The sequence below is a fragment of the Bos indicus x Bos taurus genome, chromosome 14 (genome assembly GCF_003369695.1).
Source record: "Bos indicus x Bos taurus breed Angus x Brahman F1 hybrid chromosome 14, Bos_hybrid_MaternalHap_v2.0, whole genome shotgun sequence".
Lineage (NCBI taxonomy): Eukaryota > Metazoa > Chordata > Mammalia > Artiodactyla > Bovidae > Bos > Bos indicus x Bos taurus.
The window spans coordinates 77,573,552-77,598,925 of NC_040089.1; the positions used below are offsets into that span (position 1 = coordinate 77,573,552).

Sequence of the window (25,374 nt, forward strand, 5' to 3'; positions counted from 1 at the left end):
AGATGGTTGGATGGTTGGATGGCATTACCAACTCAATGGACACGAGTTTGAGCAAGCTCCAGGAGTTAGTAATGGACAGGGAAGCCTGGTATGATACAGTCCATGAGGTTGCACAGAGCCGGACACAACTGAGCAACTAAACTGAACTGAATCTCATAGCTATTTTAGCCATACTATGGTTCACGACCCAGATAATCATGATGGTGTGATCACTGACCTAGAGCCAGACATCCTGGAATGTAAAGTTAAGTGGGCCTTAGAAAGCATCACTAAGAACAAAGCTAGTGGAGGTGATGGAATGCCAGTTGAGCTATTTCAAATCCTGGAAGATGATGCTGTGAAAGTGCTGCACTCAATATGCCAGCAAATTTGGAAAACTCAGCAGTGGCCACAGGACTGGAAAAGGTCAGTTTTCATTCCAATCCCAAAGAAAGGCAATGCCAAAGAATGCTCAAATTACCACACAATTGCACTCATCTCACACGCTAGTCAAGTAATGCTCAAAATTCTCCAAGCCAGACTTCAGCAATATGTGAACCGTGAACTTCCTGATGTTCAAGCTGGTTTTACAAAAGGCAGAGGAACCAGAGATCACATTGCCAACATCCGCTGTATCATGGAAAAAGCAAGAGAGTTCCAGAAAAACATTTATTTCTGCTTTATTGACTATGCCAAAGCCTTTGACTGTGTGGATCACAATAAACTCTGGAAAATTCTTAGAGAGATGGGAATACCAGACCACCTGACCTGCCTCTTGAGAAATCTGTATGCAGGTCAGGAAGCAACAGTTTTAACTGGACATGGAACAACAGACTGGTTCCAAATAGGAAAAGGAGTACGTCAAGGCTGTATATTGTCACCCTGTTTATTTAACTTCTATGCAGAGTACATCATGAGAAACGCTGGACTGGAAGAAACACAAGCTGGAATCAAGATTGCCAGGACAAATATCAATAACCTCAGATATGCAGATGACACCACCCTTATGGCAGAAAGTGAAGAGGAACTCAAAAGCCTCTTGATGAAAGTGGAAGTGGAGAGTCAAAAAGTTGGCTTAAAGCTCAACATTCAGAAAACGAAGATCATGTCATCCAGTCCCATCACTTCAGGGCAAATAGATGGGGAAACAGTGGAAACAGTGTCAGACTTTCTTTTTTGGGGCTCCAAAATCACTGCAGATGGTGACTGCAGCCATGAAATTAAAAGACGCTTACTCTTTGGAAGGAAAGTTATGACCAACCTAGATAGCATATTCAAAAGCAGAGACATTACTTTGCCAACAAAGGTCCGTCTAGTCAAGGCTATGGCTTTTCCTGTGGTCATGTATGGATGTGAGAGTTGGACTGTGAAGAAGGCTGAGTGCTGAAGAACTGATGCTTTTGAACTGTGGTGTTGGAGAAGACTCTTGAGAGTCCCTTGGACTGCAAGGAGATCCAACCAGTCCATTCTGAAGGAGATCAGCCCTGGGATTTCTTTGGAAGGAATGATGCTGAAGCTGAAACTCGAGTACTTTGGCCACCTCATGGGAAGAGTTGACTCATTGGAAAAGACTCTGATGCTGGGAGGGATTGGGGGCAGGAGGAGAAGGGGATAACAGAGGATGAGATAGCTGGATGGCATCACTGACTCGATGGACGTGAGTCTGAGTGAACTCCGGGAGTTGGTGATGGACAGGGAGGCCTGGTGTGCTGCGATTCATGGGGTCGCAAAGAGTCGGACACGACTGAACTGACTGAACTGAACTGACGGTTGTGTAGGGTTTCCCACGTGGTGCAATGCTAAGATTCTGCTTGCCAATACAGGAGACATAAGACACACAGGTTTCATCCCTGGGTTGGGAAGATTCCCTGGAGGAGGGCATGGCAACCCACTCCAGTATTCTTGCCTGGGGAATCCCATGGACAGAGGAACCTGGCAGGCTATATTCCATAGGATTGCAAAGAGCTGGGCATGACTGAGTGACTGAGCATACACACGCACACACACTCACACACACACACACACACAGTTCTGTAGGATAATGTCCTAACTTGTGAAAATATACACTACAGTTTCTGAGATGATGCAGTAACCTGTTGGTAAGTTTCCTCTCAAATCCAGAGGGAAAAACAAAGGTGTTTACAATTTTTCTGTGGATTTGAAATTGCCTTCTAAATACAGAGTGTAAAAGTGTAATTTCATTCTGTATCTTGCATAAACAAGTTCAAAGTTTGTCTCATTATCTTTATTACGATTGAATCCAATTTAAGTTAAAATACAAAATGCTTAACAAATATAAATCCAATCTAGGTGGGAAACAAAATATTAGTATTTACAACTCTTTAATCTTTCCACAAGATAACAATTTTGGATAACACTTAGACCTTTTGCCTCTGAGAGATAAATTATCAGACAATCTTCAAGGAAATCAGTGCTGTGCAGACTTTTTCAGTCTACTAAAGTCCAATTTGTAGCATAGAACTGGTGGAATACTGTGGCAGGAACCGTGACTTACAAAGTGGTAACGCTCATACACAGTAATTAGAATCCTTGTCTTGCATGCTAGTTACTTTCTCTGAGAAAACAGACTTCTTTGACTCACTAGAGTACTAGTGAGGGAGACAGCATGTCTTGCCAAACTAAAGAAATTCATTCAACACCGGTCTTTCTAAAGCCATTAGAACTTCTGGATACACAGGTAGATTTAATAAGTATTCCTTTAAGAAGAAAATAATTTTCAAGAGATAAATTGCACTTTACTTGTTACATGAATTAACAGTGCATTTGGTTGCAAGCAGCAAGATAATTACCAAACATACAAAATAAAAGTTTTTAAATATTCAATTAATTATGTATTTATTATATGTCAATCTCCTACAAGGCCTCAAGCTAGAAAATGTAAAGTGAAAAAGAAAATCAATGGAGCTTTCGTCTTAGGAACTCATCTTAATTCAAATTTATATGTCTTTATTACACAATTTACTGGATACTTTCAATTATGAAAATCTATATCCAGAGGAAGATGGGTGTCTGAAACAAATCATCACAATTAAGGAAACTCAATTAACTCCTTTCAGAAGGTGGCAGAGTGGAGTATGTGTTCGTTTTAAATTTGATTATTAAGTTAATGCTGAGAGTCACTCTGTTTGAACCAGAAAGAGCAGAAGGACCTCTCCGTTTCTTCTTCACCAAAACCAGGCAAAGATATGTGAGATAACAGGTTAAAGTGAATGTCAAGAGCCAGCTTACAAAACTGCTTAAGAGATGGAGGGACACGTGTGTCAGGGGAGACAGGTGTTGCTATGGAAATGGGTCAATGGGACTGTGGACTGAGCAAATATTTGAGACTCAAGTAACTTTCCCCATTAGTTGATAAAACAATGATCTTCACAGGACTGCTGTCTGCTCTGCTGCCAAAACACAGGTCAAAATTAGGCAGTCTGTCCCTCGAGCCCATGGGCAGCTCTGCCTGCCCTCATCAGTGGCACCTCATCAGTTTCAAACCACGTCATAAACACCGCTTATGCCATATACTGACAATCACTGTGTCTGATCAATTATTAGCCAGTTTATTATTAGCATCACCAAGTGAATGAGATAGGTGGTGTAAGGCATTAAAGTTTAAAAGCTACTTATATCCCGGGGAAGTCCTCTCCAAAATTGGATGGGCTCTTCTTGAGCTGTGGAATAGATGCTTTAATTCACTATATCCCATGTCTCCATAGCTCTCATTCTGTTTGTTTTATTAGAAGTACTCTGCAGTGAAAACCAGCAACATAATCCAAATGAAAATTCACTTGAAAAGGAAATAGTATCTACTTTTATGAATTGGAATGATATCAAGATATCCAGCAGAATCACTTGTTTAGAAAAAGGTACCACAATCCTATTATTCTGGGAATGAATTTAGGTATATCACCAACACCACTGAGAGATGTGACTGATCAGCCTCTAGGGCAAGAGACGATTCCTAACACATTCTGAGGTTTACGATGCCCGCCATGCGGTCACACAGGTGGAAACAGATGTATTCCACAGGCTTTAATACACATCAAACAGTGTCTGCTGCTTATAAACCTAAGAGTGCGAATCTGAGACAGGTGACTTAAGTCAGTTTGATTCAAAAGATCTGATTTTCTTTGGGCACAAGCTGATAGCAAAACGGCTATGTCACCCCATAAACGTCACCCCATAAATTACAATTCTAGGAAAGTCGGGAGTTTTGTGTTTGTTTTCTTTTCTCTCCACAGGCGTGTCTGGGGTGGTCTCTTGGCCACGACTTTTAACGGAAAGAGGCTCTCACTTTTCGGCCCTTCAAAGGCTGTGGTGGACGGTGATTGCTCAACAGAAAAGCCGCCGTTTCACCCTCCCTGCTGCACAGGAGGGTGCGGAATGCGGCCAGCTGTTGAAGAAAAGAGGAGAATTATTAGCAGAGAAAGTCACACCAGCGTTAATGAACTGCCCTGATTGGAAAGTTAAGAAGCTTATAAGCTTTCTTCTACTAGGAATTAAATGTATTTCAATGAAAATTTTCTAAGTTATGGCTCATATATCATAATGCAACTCTTCTGCTAGAGTCTTCAGTTCAGTTCAGTTCAGTCGCTCAGTCATGTCTGACTCTTTGTGACCCCATGAATTGCAGCACGCCAGGCCTCCCTGTCCATCACCAACTCCAGGAGTTCACCCAAACATGTCCATCATACAAATTTCTATGGCTTCAAAAATAAGTATAGAAGCATTCTTCATTTGAAGATCAAATAAGGGAGAAAAAACAGTCAGGATGTGGTTTAAAGACAACATATGTAGAAATCAGAAAATGTGACCTCCAGTGGCAGAATGAGAGTGGGAAGAGTTTTCCAGGAGGGGTCCCACTCCTAGTTCTGCCACGAGCGCGAGCTGTGTGACCTCGGAAATTCACTTACTGTCTTTAGTCTTCAGTTTCCTCCGCTATAAAGTGAAGCATTGGATTAGATTACCTCAACAGGGGCCATCGGTTCTTAGTATTTACACTCAACATTTAAAACACTCCAATATAATGGGAACCACGTGCTGTTCATCCTATAGAATGTTCACCTTTTATGGACTTTATAAAAGTGATCTATCCCTCACCATAACTGCGCCTTATAAGCAACTAACTAGGGGAAAAGCCCAGTCCTTCAACTGCTGACAATATTTCAATACAATTTAAGTGATACAGGCATATTTCTCAACACAAAGGTTTACTTTTTCTTATCACACACGCAACAAAATGCTTACTTACCTTATAAATTTCATATAGTACACAAGTGTCAAGAAGAAAATAGAAATTACTAGTAATCATGTCACAAAATTTAACCACTGTTCACATTATGGAGTATACCCTTCCAGAAGTTTCTCTGTGTATAAACACTATGCATTGGTGTTCGCATTTGAAAGTTTTCGTGCAAAATAAGCTCAATATATTTACTCGTCTGAAACCTTAGTTTTTCACTTAATATATATCCTTTGCATGTCAATAGATATTATTCTATGTCACTTTTTTTAATTGTTGAAAAGTTTATGTTATAAGCATGTTTATGAGTTATTCAGCAATTCCTTGGTGATTTAACACTACTAAGATTAAGGACAGGTTTATAGTAGTAAAATGAAAGTTGGGTAAAGTATCTGAATAATTCTGCTGTCTCAAAAACATTCACTAAAACCATATTGCCACATGAGCAAGTTTTTGCTGTTTTGCTGTTTGTGTGTGCACAGCTTTATTAAACTGTTGAAAACAGCTTCTATTCTCTAAGCTTTGATAGTCATCTAATCAAAGAGTCACAGAAATTCAGACCAGGACACGTCACTTAGGCTTCCATCCTTACCATTTATCTAAAGCCTAAAATAGTTCTCTTACGATACTAGCCAGGATAGGAGACAGAGGCGATAGCTGTCCTTCATAATAAATAGGCAACAATTTATAACCACGCTCTACGGAGATAAGTTCAAGTATCATATACAAGCAGTCATGTGTTTCCACAGTGATATTTTGAGGTGTCTTTTCAAAGAGTAGAGATATGAGGAGTATTTACAACTTGGCATTACTCATGTTTCATTAGACCACATCACTATGGCAAAAGCAAGATGAGACATAAGTAATTATCTGGTAAAGTCAAGCTGGAATCAAGATTGCTGGGAGAAATATCAATAACCCCAGATATGCAGATGACACCACCCTTATGGCAGAAAGTGAAGAGGAACTAAAGAGCCTCTTGATGAAAGTGAAAGAGGAGAGTTGAAAAAGTTGGCTTAAAGCTCAATACTTAGAAAACTAAGATCATGGCATTTGGTCCCATCACTTCATGGCAAATAGATGGGGAAACAGTGACAGACTTTATTTTTGGGGGGGGCTCCAACATCACTGCAGATGGTGACTGCAGCCATGAAATTAAAAGATGCTTACTCCTTGGATGGAAAGTTATGACCAACCTAGAGAGCATATTAAAAAGCAGAGGCTATGGTTTTTCCAGTAGTCATGTATGGATGTGAGAGTTGGACCATAAAGAAAGCTGAGCGCACAAGAATTGATGCTTTTGAACTATGGTGTTGGAGAAGACTCTTGAGAGTCCCCACTGCAAGGAGATCCAACCAGTCCATCCTAAAGGAAGTCAGTCCTGGGTGTTCATTGGAAGGACTAATGCTGAAGCTGAAACTCCAATACTTTGGCCACCTGATGTGAAGAGCTGACTCATTTGAAAAGACCCTGATGCTTCAAAACATTGAAGGCGGGAGTAGAAGGGGACCACAGAGGATGAGCTGGTTGGATGGCATCACCAACTCAGTGGATATGAGTTGGGTGGACTCCAGGAGTTGGTGATGGACAGGGAGGCCTGGCGTGCTACGGTTCATGGGGTCGCAAAGAGTCAGACATGACTGAGCGAAGGAACTGAAGTGAACTGAAAGTCAAGTTGTTGTTGAGTTGCTATGTTGTATCTAAATCTTTGCAACCCCATGGACGGTAGCCCACCAGGCTCCTCTGCCCATGGGATTTCCCAGGCAAGAATACTGGAGTGGGTTGCATTTCCTTTTCCAGGGGATCTTCCCGACCCCGGGATCAAACGCTCATCTCCTGTATTGCAGGAGGATTCTTTACTGCTGAGCCGCCAGGGAAGCCCAATATATACCCTTAGCCCTCTTCAATGCCTCTGCACACTGATAGTGGCTCCCTACCTCTGCAGTGTTTTAGCCTCATCAGTTTAGAACTGGAACTTAACTCTGGATCTTTCTCTGACCAGTTGCTCATTTTGCTGAAAGTCTCTGAGCCCATCCTGATGTCTCATCAAGCTCCTTCCCTTTCTGGCTCTGGCTCGCCCTCCCAGTCACTTAGTCCAGCTCGGTAGACCCTGCATCTCCCAGGCCCTGCTTACACTGGTTTCTCTTGGCTGTGGGGTTCTCCACTGCCGCACTGGCTGCAAAATGCAGCCCCTTGACTGGCCGCTACTGGCCCCCTGCCCTCCCCAGGCCTCTGGCTTCATTCCAGCAGAAAAGCTGTCCCTCTGTTCCTAAGGCTGACACAGCATCTTCACAGCTCCTGCAAGAACCTCCACAGCTCAGTCGGAAGGCTGAGGAAGGTCTGACCAGTCTTACTGTTTTCTTGGGCTCTAATACCGAAAGCTTACATTTCTTCTGTAGTAACCCCAGTAACCAGAAACAGCTTTTCTAATGCTTTGGAAACAGTTTTGATTAGTCACTCTCGGGCTCAAATGTTTTTAATAGCTGTCCATTGCCTGCCAAAGTTGAGTAATAATAAAAATAAGCTCTCTTATAAAATATGATGGGCCAGGTACTATGCTAAGTGTTTCACATTACAGATTGCATTTAATCCCCTGAACAACCCTATCAATAATATACTATTATCCTATTCTAAAGGTGAGGAACTTACAAATGAACCATCTGGTAAGTAAGACATGCGCTAAGCACAGCACTACTCTGCATCTCTAAGTGCTTTTCTTGTTTTTTTGTGTTTTTTCACCATTTCATTCTGATCTCTTCTTGTTTACTTTTTATTATGGAAACTTTCGGACATATGCAAAGGTGGACAGGGCAACATAATAAACCATCACCCAGCTTTAGCAGTCATCAACACATGGCCGATTCTGCTTCATCCAGATTCTCACCCACTCTCTCTCTCCATCTCTGAATCCTGCCCACATTGTATTATTTTGAAGCCAATTTCAACTATCATTTCAGGTAGAAACATTTCAAAATATATCTCTAACATATATGACATTTTGAACTTTATTCAGGCCCCAAAACAAACTTGTGAGCATGGCTGCTAAGCCTCTTGGCCACCTGGTTCCAAATCATCTTTCTAAATCGTCTCCTGTTATTCCACACACAGGTCCCAGTCTAAGGCAGTCTTATGAAGAGGGTGGGGAGGGGGACCCAGAGAATCCGAATGAAAAGACTTTGGGGTTATTCTTAAAACTTTAGATTCCCGGACCTCATCTCAGACCACTAAAGCAGTTTTCTAATAAGGCTCAAGGACCCACATGGCTTTCTCAGGTGACTCTTTACATATATAAATAACTTTATTTATGTATCTGGTTTTGGCTGTGCTGGGTCTTCGTTGCTGTGAGCCTTTCTCTATTGCAGTGGCCAGCGGGCTGCTCTCCACTTACGGTGCACGGGCCTCTCATTGCGCAGCCTCTCTCATGGCAGGGCAGGGCTCTGGGGCGCGCGGGCTCCACAGTTGCAGCTCGCAGGCCCTAGAGCGCAGGCTCAGTAGTCGTGGTAAACGGACTTAGTTGCTCCGAGGCATGTGGGATCTTCCCGGATCAGGGCTGAGCCCGTGTCTCCTGCGCTGGTGGGCGGATTCTTCACTGAGCCACCAGGGAAGCCCTGTCAGGTGATTCTTGCATACCCCAAACTTTGAGAACCACAGGTGCAAAGATACCCACATGGTTTTTGCATTCCTTCTTGGCTGATGGAATCCCAGTTGAGCAATTCCAAATCCTGAAAGATGATGCTGTGAAAGTGCTGCACTCAGTATGCCAGCAAATATGGAAAACTCAGCAGTGGCCACAGGACTGGAAAAGGTCAGTTTTCATTTCAATCCCAAAGAAAGGCAATGCCAAAGAATGCTCAAACTACCACACAATTGCACTCATCTCACATGCTAGTCAAGTAATGCTCAAAATTCTCCAAGCCAGACTTCAGCAGTATGTGAACTGTGAACTTCCTGATGTTCAAGCTGGTTTTAGAAAAGGCAGAGGAACCAGAGACCAAATTGCCAACATCTGCTGGATCATGGAAAAAGCAAGAGAGTTCCTGAAAAGCATCTATTTCTGCTTTATTGACTATGCCAAAGCCTTTGACTGTGTGGATCACAATAAACTGTGGAAAATTCTGAAAGAGATGGGAACACGAGACCACCTGATCTGCCTCTTGAGAAATCTGTATGCAGGTCAGGAAGCAACAGTTAGAACTGGACATGGAACAACAGACTGGTTCCAAATAGGAAAAGGAGTTCATCAAGGCTGTATATTGTCACCCTGTTTATTTAACTTCTATGCAGAGTACATCATGAGAAACGCTGGACTGGAAGAAACACAAGCTGGAATCAAGATTGCCAGGAGAAATATCAATAACCTCAGATATGCAGATGACACCACCCTTATGGCAGAAAGTGAAGAGGAACTCAAAAGCCTCTTGATGAAAGTGAAAGAGGAGAGTGAAAAAGTTGGCTTAAAGCTCAACATTCAGAAAACGAAGATCATGTCATCCAGTCCCATCACTTCAGGGCAAATAGGTGGGGAAACAGTGGAAACAGTGTCAGACTTTATTTTTCTGGGCTCCAAAATCACTACTGATGGTGACTGCAGCCATGTAATTAAAAGACGCTTACTCCTTGGAAGGAAAGTTATGACCAACCTAGATAGCATATTCAAAAGCAGAGACATTACTTTGCCAACAAAGGTTCGTCTAGTCAAGGCTATGGTTTTTCCTGTGGTCATGTATGGAATGTGAGAGTTGGACTGTGAAGAAGTCTGAGTGCCAAAGAATTGATGCTTTTGAACTGTGGTGTTGGAGAAGACTCTTGAGAGTCCCTTGGACTGCAAGGAGATCCAACCAGTCCATTCTGAAGGAGATCAGCCCTGAGATTTCTTTGGAAGGAATTATGCTAAAGCTGAAACACCAGTACTTTGGCCACCTCATGTGAAGAGTTGACTCATTGGAAAAGACTCTGATGCTGGGAGGGATTGGGGGCAAGAACAGAAGGGGACGACAGAGGATGAGATGGCTGGATGGCATCACTGACTCGATGGACGTGAGTCTGAGTGAACTCTGGGATTTGGTGATGGACAGGGAGGCCTGGCGTGCTGTGATTCATGGGGTCGCAAAGAGTCCGACACGACTGAGTGACTGAACTGAACTGAATCCAAAGGAAACAGTAGTCATCAGAGAAAAACAACAGATCCAGAATCTCCACAACTTAATGTTCATAACATCTAGGTTGCAATACAAAGTTACTCAACATACAAAGAATCAAGAAAATGTAAACATGATCAAAGAAAGAAAAATCAGTGAAGTCAGACTCAGTTCAGTTCAGTTCAGTTCAGTGGCTCAGTCGTGTCCGACTCTTTTCAACCCCATGAATTGCAGCATGCCAGGCCTCCCTGTCCATCACCAACTCCCGGAGTTCACTCAGACTCACGTCCATGAAGTTGGTGATGCTATCCATCCATCTCATCCTGTGTCCTCCCCTTCTCCTCCTGCCTTCAATCTTTCCCAGCATCAGGGTCTTTTCTAGTGAGTCAGTTGTTCGCATCAGGTGGCCAAAGTATTGGAGTTTCAGCTTCAACATCAGTCCTTCTAATGAATATTCAGGACTGATTTCCTTTAGGATGGACTGGTTGGATCTCCTTGCAGTCCAAGGGATTCTCAAGAGTCTTCTCCAACACCACAGTTCAAAAGCATCAATTCTTCTGTACTCAGCTTTCTTTATGGTCCAGCTCTCACATCCATACATGACTACTGGAAAAACCATAGCTTTGACTAGACAGATCTTTGTTGGCAAAGTAATGTCTCTGCTTTTGAATATGCTGTCTAGGTTGGTCATAACTTTCCTTCCAAGGAGTAAGCGTTTTTTAATTTCATGGCTGCAGTCACCATCTGCAGTGATTTTGGAGCCCAAGAAAATAAAGTCTCTCACTGTTTCCCCATCTATTTCCTATGAAGTGATGGGACCAGATACCATGATCTTAGTTTTCTGAATGTTGAGCTTTAAGCCAACTTTTTCACTCTCCTCTTTCAGTTTCATCAGAGGTTCTTTAGTTCCTCTTCACTTTTTGCCATAAGGGTGGTGTCATCTGAATATCTGAGGTTATTAATATTTCTCCCAGCAATCTTGATTCCAGCTTGTGCTTCAACCAGCCCGGCATCCATTGTGAAGAGCAGAAATTTAAAAAAAAATTTGAAACTAATAGAGTCTTGGAGGATCTGTTTTGAACAGGTCAAATGTATGCATAATTAGAATATCACATATGGAAGCAATCTATAAGTCCATCAAGAGATGAATGGATAAAGGTGTGGGGTATATTATATATGGTACATATATACATATGGTGTGTGTGTGTGTGTGTGTGTATACACACACATACACAATAGTATATTACTTGGTCATTAAAAATGAAAATGCCATTTACAGCAATAGGAATAGACCTGGAGAGTATCATGTTTAGAAAAATAAGTCAGAGAAAGACAAATATTGTATGTTTACACTCATATTTGTATCTACAAAATAAATGAATGAATATAAGAAAACAGAAACAAATTTACAGATACAGAGAAAAAACTAGTGGTTATGGAAAGTAGAAGGGTGGGGGAGAGGCGATACTGGTGAAGGTGATCAGATGTACAAACCATCAGGTAGCACAGAATAAAGAAGTTACAAGGGTATAAGGTACAGCACAGGGAATATAGCCAACACTTCACAGCAACTTTACACAGAACACAAACAAATATTAAATAATTACACTGTACACCTGGAACTGATACAATATTGTAAGCAAACTATACTTCAATGTAAAAAAGAATATCAGAAGGAGAGGAAAGAGAATGGAGCATAGCATACACAAAAATTGACTCATAAATAATACAAGACTTAAAGGTAAGAGCTAAAACTATTACTTAAAGTAGGAAAAATATTTTGTGGCATATAGCTCGGCAAAGATTTCTTAAATAGGACACCAAAACACACACTATAAAAGGTATTTTGATAAAATGAACTTCATCAAGATTAAGAGGTTTTCTTTAACTTTGGCTCTTCAAAAGACACGGTGGGGGCAAAAAAGACAAGTTTTGTAAAGCATATGTTGAAAACAGGGCTTTTATCCAGATTGTATTAAAAAAAAAAACCCTTGCAACTCCATAATGAGAAGACAAACAGTCCAATTTTAAAGTGGACAAATTATCTGAACAAATATTTCCCAAAAGAAGATATAAGCATAATCAATAATTATATGAAAAAGTGCTCACCATCATTAGTCATCAGATAAATACAAATCAAAAATCACACACGTGATACATACCCACTAGAATGGCTAAAAGTTAAAATTACTTACAGAACCAAGTGTAACAAGGATGTAGAAAAACTAGAAATCTTTTGCATTGCTGGTGCAAATGGAAGACGGAAGAGTCACATTGGAAAACAGCAAGGCAGTCCCTTATAAAAGTAGACGTGACCCAGTAACCCAGTGCTAGAAATCGCCACAGGAAGTGAACATACGGGTCCACATGGAAGTGTATATGCCAATTATTCCTAACAGCTAAACATGGGTAGTTGCTATTTATAATGGTCCCAAACTGGAAGCAACCCAATGGCTAATTAGTTAGTGAACAGATTAAAAAAGAATGCTGTATCCATACCATAAATACTGCATGCATGCGTGCTAAGTTGCTTCAGTCCTATCTGACTCTTTGTGACCCCATGGACTGCGGTCCATCAGGCTCCTCTGTCCATGGGGTTCTCCAGGAAAGAATACTGGAGTGGGCTGCCATGCCCTCCTCCAGGGGATCTTCCCAACCCAGGGATCAAATCCGCATCTCTTTATTATCTAACCTGCTTTGGCAGGCTGGTTCTTTACCACGATCGCCACCTGGAAGGCCCATAAATATTACTCAATAACAAAGAGGAAATCAATATATCTTAAAAATATTATGTGAAATCGCTCAGTCATGTCCAATTCTTTGCGACCCCGTGGACTGTAGCCCGCCAGGCTCCTCTGTCCATCCCCAGGCAAGAGCACTGGAGTGGGGTGCCATCTGTGAAATGAAGTCCAACACAGAAGTCCGTGTCCTGTGTGTGTGTGAGCACGCTCAGCCTCTGTCACGTCTCTCTTTGAGACCCCACGGACTGTAGCCCACCAGGCTCCTCTGTCCATGGGATGTTCCAGGCAAGAATACTGGAATGGGTTGTCCTTTCCTTCTCCAGAGGATCTTCCTGACGTAGGGATGGAATCCGCGTCTCCTGCACTGGCACGTGGATTCTTTACCTCTGTGTACTATATGATTCCATTTTAATAAAATTCTAAAAAAGACAAAATTCTTGTGACATCTCAGCCATTGCCTGGGGCATGCGTGAGGAAGAAGGTGGAATATAAAGGAGCACAAGCAAACTTTTTCAGCCAAGGGATCTATTCCATACTTGGATGGCAGTTGTAGTTGTTGCAATAATCAAAATCCCCACCTGCATACTAAAATGTATGAATCTTACTGGATGCAAATATCATAATAAACAACAAAGATCTTTTTTTTTTTCAAAAAAAGGAGCTCAGAACTAAATTCTGCACATCAAATTTCAGCAAATGAGGAAGCCAATTTAGATAATCTGGGATAAACCACAGAGATGTGGCAAGAGAGGTCAGCCTTCCAAAGGATGACAGATCTGTTATCAGAAGTATCAAAAACAGTGTATCTTTTTACTGGCCTGGCAGTTAAATCAAGCATTTCAGTAAATGACTCTAGGGAGAAAAATGGACTTGAATCAAGAAAAATGAAATGGAAACCATCTGATTTGCCCTTTAGGTCAAACAGTGACTTGGCAAGAAATAGAATCAGGAAAAAAACGTTGAAAAAATCGGCACCAACTTACTAAAAAGAGGATTTAATCTTCACAACTAGTGACGTTATATGGTGGAATTGGAAATGAAATAAAAACAATATTTTCCAGATTCTTCTAAAATAAGGACCGCTAAAATTGATATTAAAAATTACCTTTAGTAAAGTAACTTTCAAGTCAGTGGTGTACACAAAAAGGACCTTCATTTTACTTTATACAAAAGAGCTGAGCAACTAAATAATCTTATCAACCCTCTCATGTGTTGGAATATTTTAAAATCTGCTTTTTTATTTTAGAACCGATTTAGATTTACCGAATTACTTCAAAGATAGAATAATTCTTGTACATCCCACAATTCAGTTTCCCGTTTGTTTTTTTCTCCCTTCTTTCACTCTTAAAGGATTCACACAGAAGTGCCCCCTGTCATTGACATTCTGCATTACTATGGTACATTTTTAACAATTAGTGAACCAGTACAAATATTATTAACTGAAATCCACCCTTTATTTCAATTTCTTCTGTTTTTACCTAATATCATTTTCTGTTCCAGGATCCTATCAGGAAATACATTCATACTTGTTGTCTTGTCTGCTTGAGTATTTCATGATTATGACAGTCTTTTGTGTTTTTCACAACCTTGTCAGTTTTGAGGATTATTGATCAGATATTTTGAGAACTGGGCACTGCCTGATGCTTTTCTCATGGTTAACATGGTACTGAACTTTTAAAATATCTTTTACTTCATTCTTTAAATCTTAAAATCACCATAATAATTTGGATTACTAAGCTATTACAGTCATCATAATAATTGTGATTACTACTCAAATAATCATTTCAATCTGACTGAAAATGTCTGTCAGTGTTCCTGCCACAGCAGATTTCAGTGAAGGCCTCAGAATAAGTTATCACTCACACTAAACGTCTAAAGTGCAGCTATTAGTTTATAAACTCTAACGGCATAAAAACCACATTAATAATTAATCTTAACAAATGGAACCTCAAAATGAATTGTTGCTCACACTAAAGTTCTAACATACAGCTATTATTTTATAAACTGCATAAGAGCTACATTAATAATTAATGTTAATGATTAAAGTGAGATACAATAGTGAATTCACATCTAGGCAGTCATTCCTACATTTGCAGGGTGTTATTTTTGATTAGGTAGGGACGGGGGAGCCTGGTGGGCTGCAGTCACTGGGGTCGCACAGAGTCGGACACGACTGAAGTGACTTGGCATAGCATAGCATGTATTGTATATGACTAAATAATATTTTGATATTTTCTTTTCCAAATCACAGGTGGGTTAAAAATATATATTTTCCAAATGGTTTTAATGGATAAATTAATTCTTAAAATGTGAGAAAAAACACGATTCCTTTATTATTACTACCTTGTTAACTCTTACTATTAACCTGTTCAAATTTAATAAAGAAAAGTAAAAGCAAACCACTTAGTGCATGAAGGGGAGAAAAGTGAGCTGCATTAACAAGGCCGCTGAGTCCATGAAGGCCACTTTTCTCATGGTGCAACTCACGTTATAATTTATGATGGAAAAAACCCACAGGAATTTCCATGTCAGTCAAGCTCTGGCTATCTACCCAGATTTTTATAAAATATTTTAATAAGTATGAGCCAGATTATTATCTGGCTTTCATCCTAAACACGAGGTCAACAGAAGTTGGATGATTCAACACCACAAGGAGAAACGTTATCTGATGCAACCTTCGTAAAGGTGAACCAACTCTAGTCTTTGCTTAGGGGAAAGATGAATCAGTTAGGTGTGTGGGTCAGCCCAGAACGGGAGTAACATCATTAGCTGCAAAAATTACCAGGCTGTGTTCTTGCCAAGATTTCGCAGCATATAATTCGAAAAAGAAAACAATAACAAAACCAAAACCAAATCCATTAGGCAAACAGCATCACCCAACAGATTGGTCAGTCCCATGGTGGGCTTCCCCGGAAAATGCAGATTTGGCCCTTGGATCGGGAAGATCCCCTGGAGGAGGGCACGGCAATCCACTCCAGTATTCTTGCCTGGAGGATCCCAGGGACAGAGGAGACCCGCAGGCTACAGTCCACGGGGTCTCGAAGAGTGGTTCACGACTGAGTGACTAAACCACCACGATGGGGGATCACAGCTCTATCTGGAGTCTCTAAGCATCAAAGACACACTGAACCTGCAGACTGCTGGGCCCACCGACCCCGGGAGCCTGATCAGAGGAAATCTGCTCCCAGGAAGAGCACAGGCGGCCACCCACAGCTCCTAGGCAAATGCTTTAAAGCCCCTCAGCCAGCTTCACAATAGCTTTGTCAACAAAAGCCAAAAGATCAGACGGATTTCCTCAATCTAGCAAGGGCAGAGTGCTGGGCCCACGGCTGTCCTCACTGTTCCCTTTCTGAACGTGAAATCTGCAGGAGGAGCAGGTCCAGACACCAAGGTCAAAAAGGAGAATGTCGCCCTTTGAAGGAAGACTCGCTCCTGATTTTCCCTTTTGTATCGCAGACCTTTAATACCTCGGACCACACAAGAGAAGAAAGAGCAGAGCCCGCAAGGGGGCACGTCACGTCCATCCATGCCTGTCTGCACATTACATTTCTAGGAAATGGGAAAGAAATAATCTAATCATAGAAGGTCAAATAAGAAAAGAGAAACCTCACTGGGTTCAACCACTCATCTGACTAATGAAGGGAAAACACAGGCTTCATAACAGCAGAAATGAAGGGCAGGGTTTGAAACACACACACACACACACACACACACACACACACGATTCAGCCCCTCTAGAGAATCAGGGTCAGCGTGGAGGAAGCGATGTACCTGTTGAGAGCTGATGTTTATGGGCTGCTTTAAAATGATCCAAGTGACGCTCTCCAGAAGAGGTGGGACCGTAAGAGAGCCAGGATATGTCCAATAATCCCGGCATGGAGGAAGTAGACATACCGGGTCGAAATTCGTAAACCGAGTTTGTTTACCCTGAGGAAGAAAAAAGAATTCTCATAAATGACAGTGGGAAAGCTTTACACAGACCTCAAAAAAATAAATACCCGTGAAATGCTATTTCACTGGAATTCTGTAATTCATGGAACGATTTAGTATCTGCTGTTAGGTCTTTAAAAAAACTATCTGCCTTACTCTAAAAATTGAAGATGAAGTAGCACCTCACTTAGATTTATTTAAGCAGCGCTGGATTTCTTTTTAATGTAAGTGGCATGACATTATTTGTTTTAGATAATTTTAGAAATTTTAGATAATTTACATAAAATTTAATGTAAATTTTAATAATTTACATTATTGTTTTAGATAATTTAAGATCCTGTCATAATTTTCAAGAGATAAGTGGCAATGTTACTTCCGCTCTATTGGTCAAGGATGTTTCAAACCCGCTTCCAAGCCTGCAGCATATGCTACGTCAAAGTCTAACAGAAGATAAGAGAATTCAGGAGAAAACAGGGAACATATTAGTCACTGGTAAACAGTAATTAACTTTACCTTTTCTTTAATGGAATCCAAAATGTCAGTAATCTTTTGCAGTTGGGGATTATGTTCACCAATCTGAAAACATGAAATTGCAAAAGAAATGGTTACTGTCTGACTCACTCCATTTCAGTCCCTATTTTTTGTTTTTTTTTTAAACCCTAAGTCAGCTGAGAACAAGCAGTGATTGTTCTATAATGAGGCTCTCTTTCACCTGCCAGCCGTATCACACCAGAAAAATCTAAACAAGATAATATTACAGGGCTCCTTGGCTGAACCATACCTTTGATTCCAAAGCTGGAAGTAATAGCTTCACATTCTTCCAGCTTTATGAACATTTAGGGTACAGGTTCTCTCGAGAGAAACTTTGCTTAGGAAACTCCTCCATAATACCTGCACTGTTTAACTAGATGTGACTTTCAGACCCTGATTCTTGGTGACATCAAACATTAGAGGAAAACATCTCCCACTTTCCTTTTAAGATGACTTGAGGTTCTGAATCAACAGACTATGTCATCATGAGGAGAAGCCTTCAGAAAATATATACGTACTTATTTTCCTTTGTTTGGGGTGTCCTGAATTACCTGAAGGTTTTAGGTCATTCAGGGTTCAAGTATAATGCCTTTCCCCACTTGGCCTTCACAGCCACCGCCAGACCTGGGGACCCAAAGAAGGAGCTGCTGCTGTGCACGCTGGTCTCCTCTCTGCCCCCGGCTTCCCCCAGCCCCCGTGCAACGAGTTATACCACACACAGAGCTGCTGGCATCACGAAAGGGCACACCCTAAAGAATCTGGCACAGTGGGGGTTGAGCCGCCCAGCCCTTGCACAGGTATCAGGACACTGGCACTTGTCTAACCTCATATGAATACCAGACAAAGGAAAACACAAAGAAATCTTTAAAATCGATCAGTGCGTTTGGGATAATAAACCATAATAAACTAGTGGTCAAACTAGTGCTTCAAGAATCAGGAACTTGAACTTTACCCTAAGCTGTATCTCCGAATATTGAGCAATCAGGAAGAGCCTATCATAAAGATTGCCTTCTCAAGATATCAGTGTAACACTTCTGCTATTAGGTAATATTTCTGATATTATTGTTATTGCAGCTACATAAAACTGATCCGTGGACAATAAGATGAATCATAAGACAACCCTCCTAGGGTAGTTCTGGGCCCTTAGATGGACCATAAACTAACATAAAATGTGAATATTCACTTCAAAAGGAAAACAGTAAGCCTAGAACAAGTTTACTATTATTGAATAAAAAGTGGTAGACTATCTACTCCACAATGAAACTCTTTATCCAACACGACTGACTAGTTATTCAAAACGAAATCAATGGATTTTTTTCACCTGTAAAAATATTCCCAAGACAGCTAGTCCATCTGGCTCATGAGCTGCCTCAACAAAGCTGGGGTATTTGTCTGAATTCCAGTGAACAACGTGGAGCTGAAAGGGAGGAACAGGACATAATTCAAACATTATTTTTTAGACACCTTTAAAAACATAAATGCAAATAAAACATTTCTATATATCTTCCTGTCCTATGCACGAGAACCTTGGACAGAATCCTCCTATTTACTTTGGTCTGAAAACTACACAAGGGAAGGACCCTGTCGCTTAGCTGGTCTGTGGTGTCCTGTGCTGAGGTCTACATCATAGAAGGTTCTGGAGCATCCTGCCAAGCCTCTCTAGCCCCCAAAATCTCCAACCATTGCTTCCAAAAGACTTGGGGCTCCCCGACGTCCACAGTTCTGTCCAGTCGCTCAGTCATGTCCGACTCTTTGCGACCCCATGAATTGCAGCACGCCAGGCCTCCCTGTCCATCACCAACTCCCGGAGTTCACCCAAACCCATGTCCGTCGAGTCGATGAGGCCATCCGACCATCTCATCCTCTGTCATCCCCTTCTCCTCCTTCCCTCAATCTTTCCCAGCATCAGGGTCTTTTCCAAAGAGTCAGTTCTTCACATCAGGTGGCCAAAGTATTGGAGTTTCAGCTTCAGCATCAGTCCCTCCAATGAACACCCAGGGCTGATATCCTTTAGGATGGACTGGTTGGATCTCCTTGCAGTCCAAGGGACTCTCAAGAGTCTTCTCCAACACCACAGTTCAAAACACCCACGTCCACAGATGGAACTACAATTGTGCAGCCTTCCGTCAGACCCCCGCTGGTGGCTGAGTCCAGCACACAAGCTCACACTCACAGATGGGTGGGGAAGTCAACCCTGTGAAGAAGGTGATCGGGCACAATCCTGCTACTAAGGGCAGTGCTCAGTTGTCCATGAAAAGTTTTAAGTCTTAAAAGTTTAAGACTATTTATGGCTTGAAAATGTAAATTCACCTTTATAATTGTTTCCAGCAATAGTTACATATATTCTACTTTCTATGAATGTTCAAATTCTTTGCTGAGAGGAAGTTTTAACAGGAAAAAGAGGCCTCAGGGTGTTCCAAACAGAGGCATCTCAGGAAGAAAATCAGAGGCAGCTGCTGCCACTGACAAGGGGAAAAGGAAAATCGGGGAGACAAGCAGGTGGAGGGCCTGGCACTCTAGAAGACAGGCTTCACCCACTTGCAGCTCCCCCGCAGCAGCGGCTGACTGCAAACTCCAGAGGTGTGCTCCGTGTCCCACCGTGGGGCGCAGTGCAGAATCCCCAACTCACAAACAAGTGTGAAGGGTTGTAGAGTGACAGCAAGGCGGAAAACCCTTCCTGGAGGATCTTCATTCCTGGCTAAGCGAAGGACAAACTGAGGCAGAAGCCAGAGGGCCGCGAGGCACCCACCTGACTCGGCCACGGTCACAGCTCGGCCCTGCTCAGCAGGGACCCTCCCTGAAGCATGGCTTCAGGTAAGACCTCCGTCAAAGGAGCCTTTCTGGCGCTCAGGGAGCAAACGCCTGTGAAGGGTTTCTTGCACAGATCACCCTTCTAGCTGTTACAGAGAGGATTTAGTACCCTCAAGGGAATGGTTTTATCCGTTCTTTTAACCATAACTTCCCATCTTACAGGCAACTAATACGGGAGGATTGTAAGATAAATAAGAATTCTCCTAAACTGTGAACTATAGCAACTTAAAATAGTGCACCGCCCAGAAACCATCAAGGCAGACTGGAATATCCAGACAGAAAACACAAGCGCGGATTCTCGGATTCTCGCGGTGCCCTGCTCCTCGCTGACTTGAGGTAGTCGGGGGAAGCGCAAAGCGCCTCAAAGCATCGGATGATGAAGCAAAGTCCATCGGCTCACGGGCGACCAGCGCTGTGCCACACTGAGGGAGCGGCAGGCAGGCACGCTGGAGCTGTTTGAGCCGGCGCCAAGGCAGCACAGCAGTTCACTTGGTAAGAGATGAGAGCAGAGGCAGACAGATGTGAAAAGCCCTCTTGAGGTTCACAACCCCAGAGGACTAGAAAAGGAACGTGCCGCTGAGGAGACGTGAATCCGTCTATCATCTTTCCACTGGTTAAAAAGCAACAAGTGTTTGAAGTGCTATGGGAAACTAAAGCAAGAGAAATCTTTTGTTCTTTCAAACGAGTCCTTCTCGCTCCCACACACCTTGCTTAACTGCAAGTGTCACCTAAGGGGAACTGACACAACTTTTACTAGCATTCATAGATGAACTGAACCTCAAACAAATAACAAACGCACATTTCCGAACAGTGACAGCCACAGTGATTTGAACTGAATGACAAAAAGTCATTGCAGCCGATGTATAAATGGGAATAAGATTCTCCCCTAATGAAAAGCAGTTTCTAAATAACAGCATTATTCAACTTTAGTGTTTTTAAATTGCATACGGATACATAAAATGAGCTCATGATGATGAAAGTCCCCATTAATGTTGAAATCATAATTTTACTATCAACTACATAATCTGCTTATCATATATTTGGTATAAATTATAATCAGATAAAGTTCTAAATATGCAATGGACTATTAGCCTACTTTTTTTTATTAATAGATATGCAACTCGAGATAAAGTCTTCCATGATTTAGATTATTTTAATCTCTGTAATGTCACAAATCATTAGATTAGGCTCCAAATTAAACTTTTTATATAGGTTACAGCCTTAAAGGGCTTCCCTTGTGACTTAGCTGGCAAAGAATCCACCTGGGTTCGATCCCTGGGTTGGGAAGATCCCCTGGAGAAGGGAAAGTCTACCCACTCCAGTATTCTGGCCTGGAGAATCCCATGGACTGTATAGTTCATGGGGTCGCAAAGAGTCGGACCCAACTGAGCGACTTTCCCTCACAGCTTTAAATGGTTTTCCCTTTCATTTGTTTCTTCATATTTTTATTTCTTAAGAGGATACAACTTGACAATAATCCTTAAGTTAGGTACAAAAGTAGCTGGAGAAACTAAGGAAATTCTTTGGAATCACTTCTATAGCCAAGCACAAAGGGATACTTCTGAACTGAAATCAAAGGCAAATGGCTCCCAAATGCCTCCACGGGCAGCTCTGACCTCTTTAGACCCAGGTTTGTATCCAGCACCCTACTTGAACGCAAGCCTGGAATATCTATGTTGTCACTGTTCAGCTGCTAAGTCACGTCCGGCTCTTTGTGACCCCATGAACTGTAGCCTGCCAGGCTCCTCTATCCACGGGATTCTCCAGGCAAGAATACTGGAGTGGCTTGCTATTTCCTTCTCCAAGGGAACTTCCCCACCCAGGGATCAAACCTCAGTCTCCTACGTTTCCTGCACTGGCAGGCGGATTCTTTACCACTGAGCCACCTGGGAAGCCAAGCCTGAGGCATTTCCAAATTAACACATCCCAGCAGTTAATTCCTGTCTCAGCCTGCTCCTCCCTGAGCTTTCCCGTCTCAGCAAAAAGCACAACCATCCTCACAGCTGCTCAAGCCATAGTCTTTTGGCTTGAGTTCTCTTTTCTTTCCTTCAGTCTGGACGCCCTTCTCCTGGACAGGTAGCAGGGATTTTACCTCCCAAACATATCCCGCACGTGTTTAACTCTCTTCACCTCCACTACCCCATGGCACAAGTCACCATCACTGCGCATGTGAACACGTTCACAGCCTTCTAGTCTGCCTCCCTGCTTCCTCCACGTTTGCCCAACCTCTTTGCCACAGAGCAGCTAGTTATAGTTTATAAAGTATAGACCAGAATATGCCATTGCCCTACTCGAAACCCTCCACTGATTGGTCCTGCTACACAGAGATAAACTGCAAACTGCCTGCTAAGCCCCCAAGCCCGATGCGGTGTGGTCCCGGTGGCCTCTCTGGGACATGACTTACAACTTCTCTCATTCGCTCTAATCCTGGAAGCCAAGGTCTCTCTTCTTGAACATGCCAACCTCGTCGTTTGCCTGAGAGCCTTTGTACCGGCTGTTCCTAGTCACTAGAAAGATCTCCCTGGATCTCCTCCAGGTGGCTTCTTCCGGCCATTCAGTCTCAAAGATGATCACATGTCATCCCAAAGAGGCCCTCTGTAAGCACCCAGTCACTCCACCAGATCATGTGGTGTTCCTGTTAAAGACCTTACCGCATACGACTTATCTACTTGTTTACTGTCAGCCCTGAACACCCCCGACCCCGAGGTCTGACCCAGACCGCCCCTCCCTCCAGTAGCCTTCCTGTCTCTCGACAGAAACACTGAGTCCTCCCCCGCCTCCCCCTCGCCTCCGATCAATCACCAAACCCCAAGGAAGCAGCACTTCGCCGGCCAACGCTCCAAGGGCACCCTCTTCTATTCCCTGGAACTGCCCCCAGAGCCTCCTCACTGACTCCCTTGACCCACCTCTGCTTCAACCCAATCCGTTTTCAAACTGTAGCTCAAACTGGTATTTTTAAAGCACAAAGATGACCACCTCTTGATTCAAAGACAGTCAGCGGCTTCCCGCTGCACTGAAAGTGTTTGCGATCCGTACACGATTCATCTGCGAACGATCAGGCCCCTCCGGCCTCCCTGATTTTACCCCTGACAACCCCGCTTTGTTCTTCATGCTCCAACCACACCGGCCATTCTGTTTCTCAAATGTGTGATAATCGGTGATACTGTTCCCCGCCCCGAGTGCTCACGCACGATTCTCTGCAGCTCCCTCTCCGCGTTGCCTGGCTCACTCCTGCTCCTCCTTCAGGCCTGCGGTTAGAAACCTCTACCGTGAGGAAGTGCTCCCTGACCACCCCTCCTCATTCCCAGTACTCCCTTCATGATGAGCGCGGGTAAGTGGGCCCTGACTGGGGACACGCTAGGATCTCAAAAGAATGAATGAATGAGCGCATGCGTGAGCAGATGAACTAAACAGCCTGAAATACACACTAAGAACAGCATGAAATTCCAGTCAAAGCTTTAGCCACGTCAAGAAGGAAAACCTAACAAGATGGTCCTTGCTCTACAAGTCAGGACTCTGAGCCGCTGGAGAACTGCAGGATCTGAGAGCCCTTTTCAGGAGGCCACTTGCCAGCTCACAGTCGGCCTCTCTCAGAGTGTGCTTTCAAGTATAGGAGGCTAGAAGGCTTAACCATAAAGCAATGCGACTAACTTGCCTGACTTAGGAAAATTACGACAGTGATGCAAAGCCAGCTCTCAATCCCCACAAAGCTTCTGAGATTTAGAAGAAGATGTCAAATTTAGAACACAAAACTCTAGGAAGCAAACACGAAAACTATTCAGTAGGTGATATAAACTGAGACGCCATACAGATTCAGGAGTCCCACTTTCCACATTCCAGGCTTTTTTTTTTTTTTTTTTTTGTCCATTTTAAACGTAGATTTTATTCCTCCAGCCCAGGGACAGGGCAGGTCACATACCCTAAGCACTCAGCCTCAAACAAAAGTGCTTTAGTAGGCAAAAAGGAAGCTTCGACTGATGGTCTCAGAGAGCAGCTGTGCACGCCAGTGGGAAAAGAAAACTGGAAAGAAGTCTGAATCTGAATCTCTGTCATCAGCAGGGCTATGAAAGCATACCTCAACTCCACAACTCAGTAATTAAGAGAAAAAATGAAGAAAAATTGAACATGGCTGGTAACATTGCTCTGTCTTGCTGAGACTACTTACAAGACGCATTATCAGATCAGATCAGATCAGTCGCTCAGTCGTGTCCTACTCTTTGCGACCCCATGAATCGCAGCATGCCAGGCCTCCCTGTCCATCACCAACTCCCAGAGTTCACTCAGACTCACATCCATCGAGTCAGTGATGCCATCCAGCCATCTCATCCTCTGTCGTCCCCTTCTCCTCTTGCCCCCAATCCCTCTCAGCATCAGAGTCTTTTCCAATGAGTCAACTCTTCGCATGAGGTGGCCAAAGTACTGGAGTTTCAGCTTTAGCATCATTCCCTCCAAAGAAAGGGCTGATCTCCTTCAGAATGGACTGGTTGGATCTCCTTGCAGTCCAAGGGACTCTCAAGAGTCTTCTCCAACACCACAGTTCAAAAGCATCAATTCTTCAGCGCTCAGCCTTCTTCACAGTCCAACTCTCACATCCATACATGACCACAGGAAAAACCATAGCCTTGACTACACGAACCTTTGTTGCCAAAGTAATGTCTCTGCTTTTGAATATGCTATCTAGATTGGTCATAACTTTCCTTGACGCATTATATATTTTCACTTAAGTAGCTTTGGTTGAATCATACAATGATTCACTTTCATCTCATGGTAAAACTAGGTGTTAGCAATATTTAACTATAAACTTGAAGAATATTTAATTAAAACTTAAAGAATATTATGCTTTATCCTTTAACCAGAGGATTAGAAAAAGCAGAATATAATTAATGAATATCAGGTATAAGGAAAGGAAGTAACTCCCCAATGGAAAAAAACAAGTCAATGAACACTTCATACCAAGGACTTGAAGAATTAACAGAGACTGCATTTTAATACT

The 25,374-nt window shown here is 42.6% G+C and overlaps 1 protein-coding gene across 2 annotated transcripts in view; it reads right to left on the reverse strand.

Moving 5' to 3' along the window:
• Positions 1-2,202: 2,202 nt before the first annotated feature.
• CA13 (carbonic anhydrase 13) overlaps positions 2,203-25,374 on the reverse strand; it is a 39,492-nt gene continuing 16,320 nt past the window's right edge. For both annotated transcript variants that reach the window (XM_027561630.1, XM_027561631.1), the window contains 4 exons: positions 18,892-18,987; positions 17,553-17,615; positions 16,881-17,036; positions 2,203-4,381 (listed from right to left, as the gene is read on the reverse strand). In XM_027561630.1, coding sequence (XP_027417431.1) covers positions 4,262-4,381; positions 16,881-17,036; positions 17,553-17,615; positions 18,892-18,987 — 435 coding nt within the window. In that variant the 3' untranslated portion in view covers positions 2,203-4,261. The remainder of the gene's footprint in view (positions 4,382-16,880; positions 17,037-17,552; positions 17,616-18,891; positions 18,988-25,374) is intronic.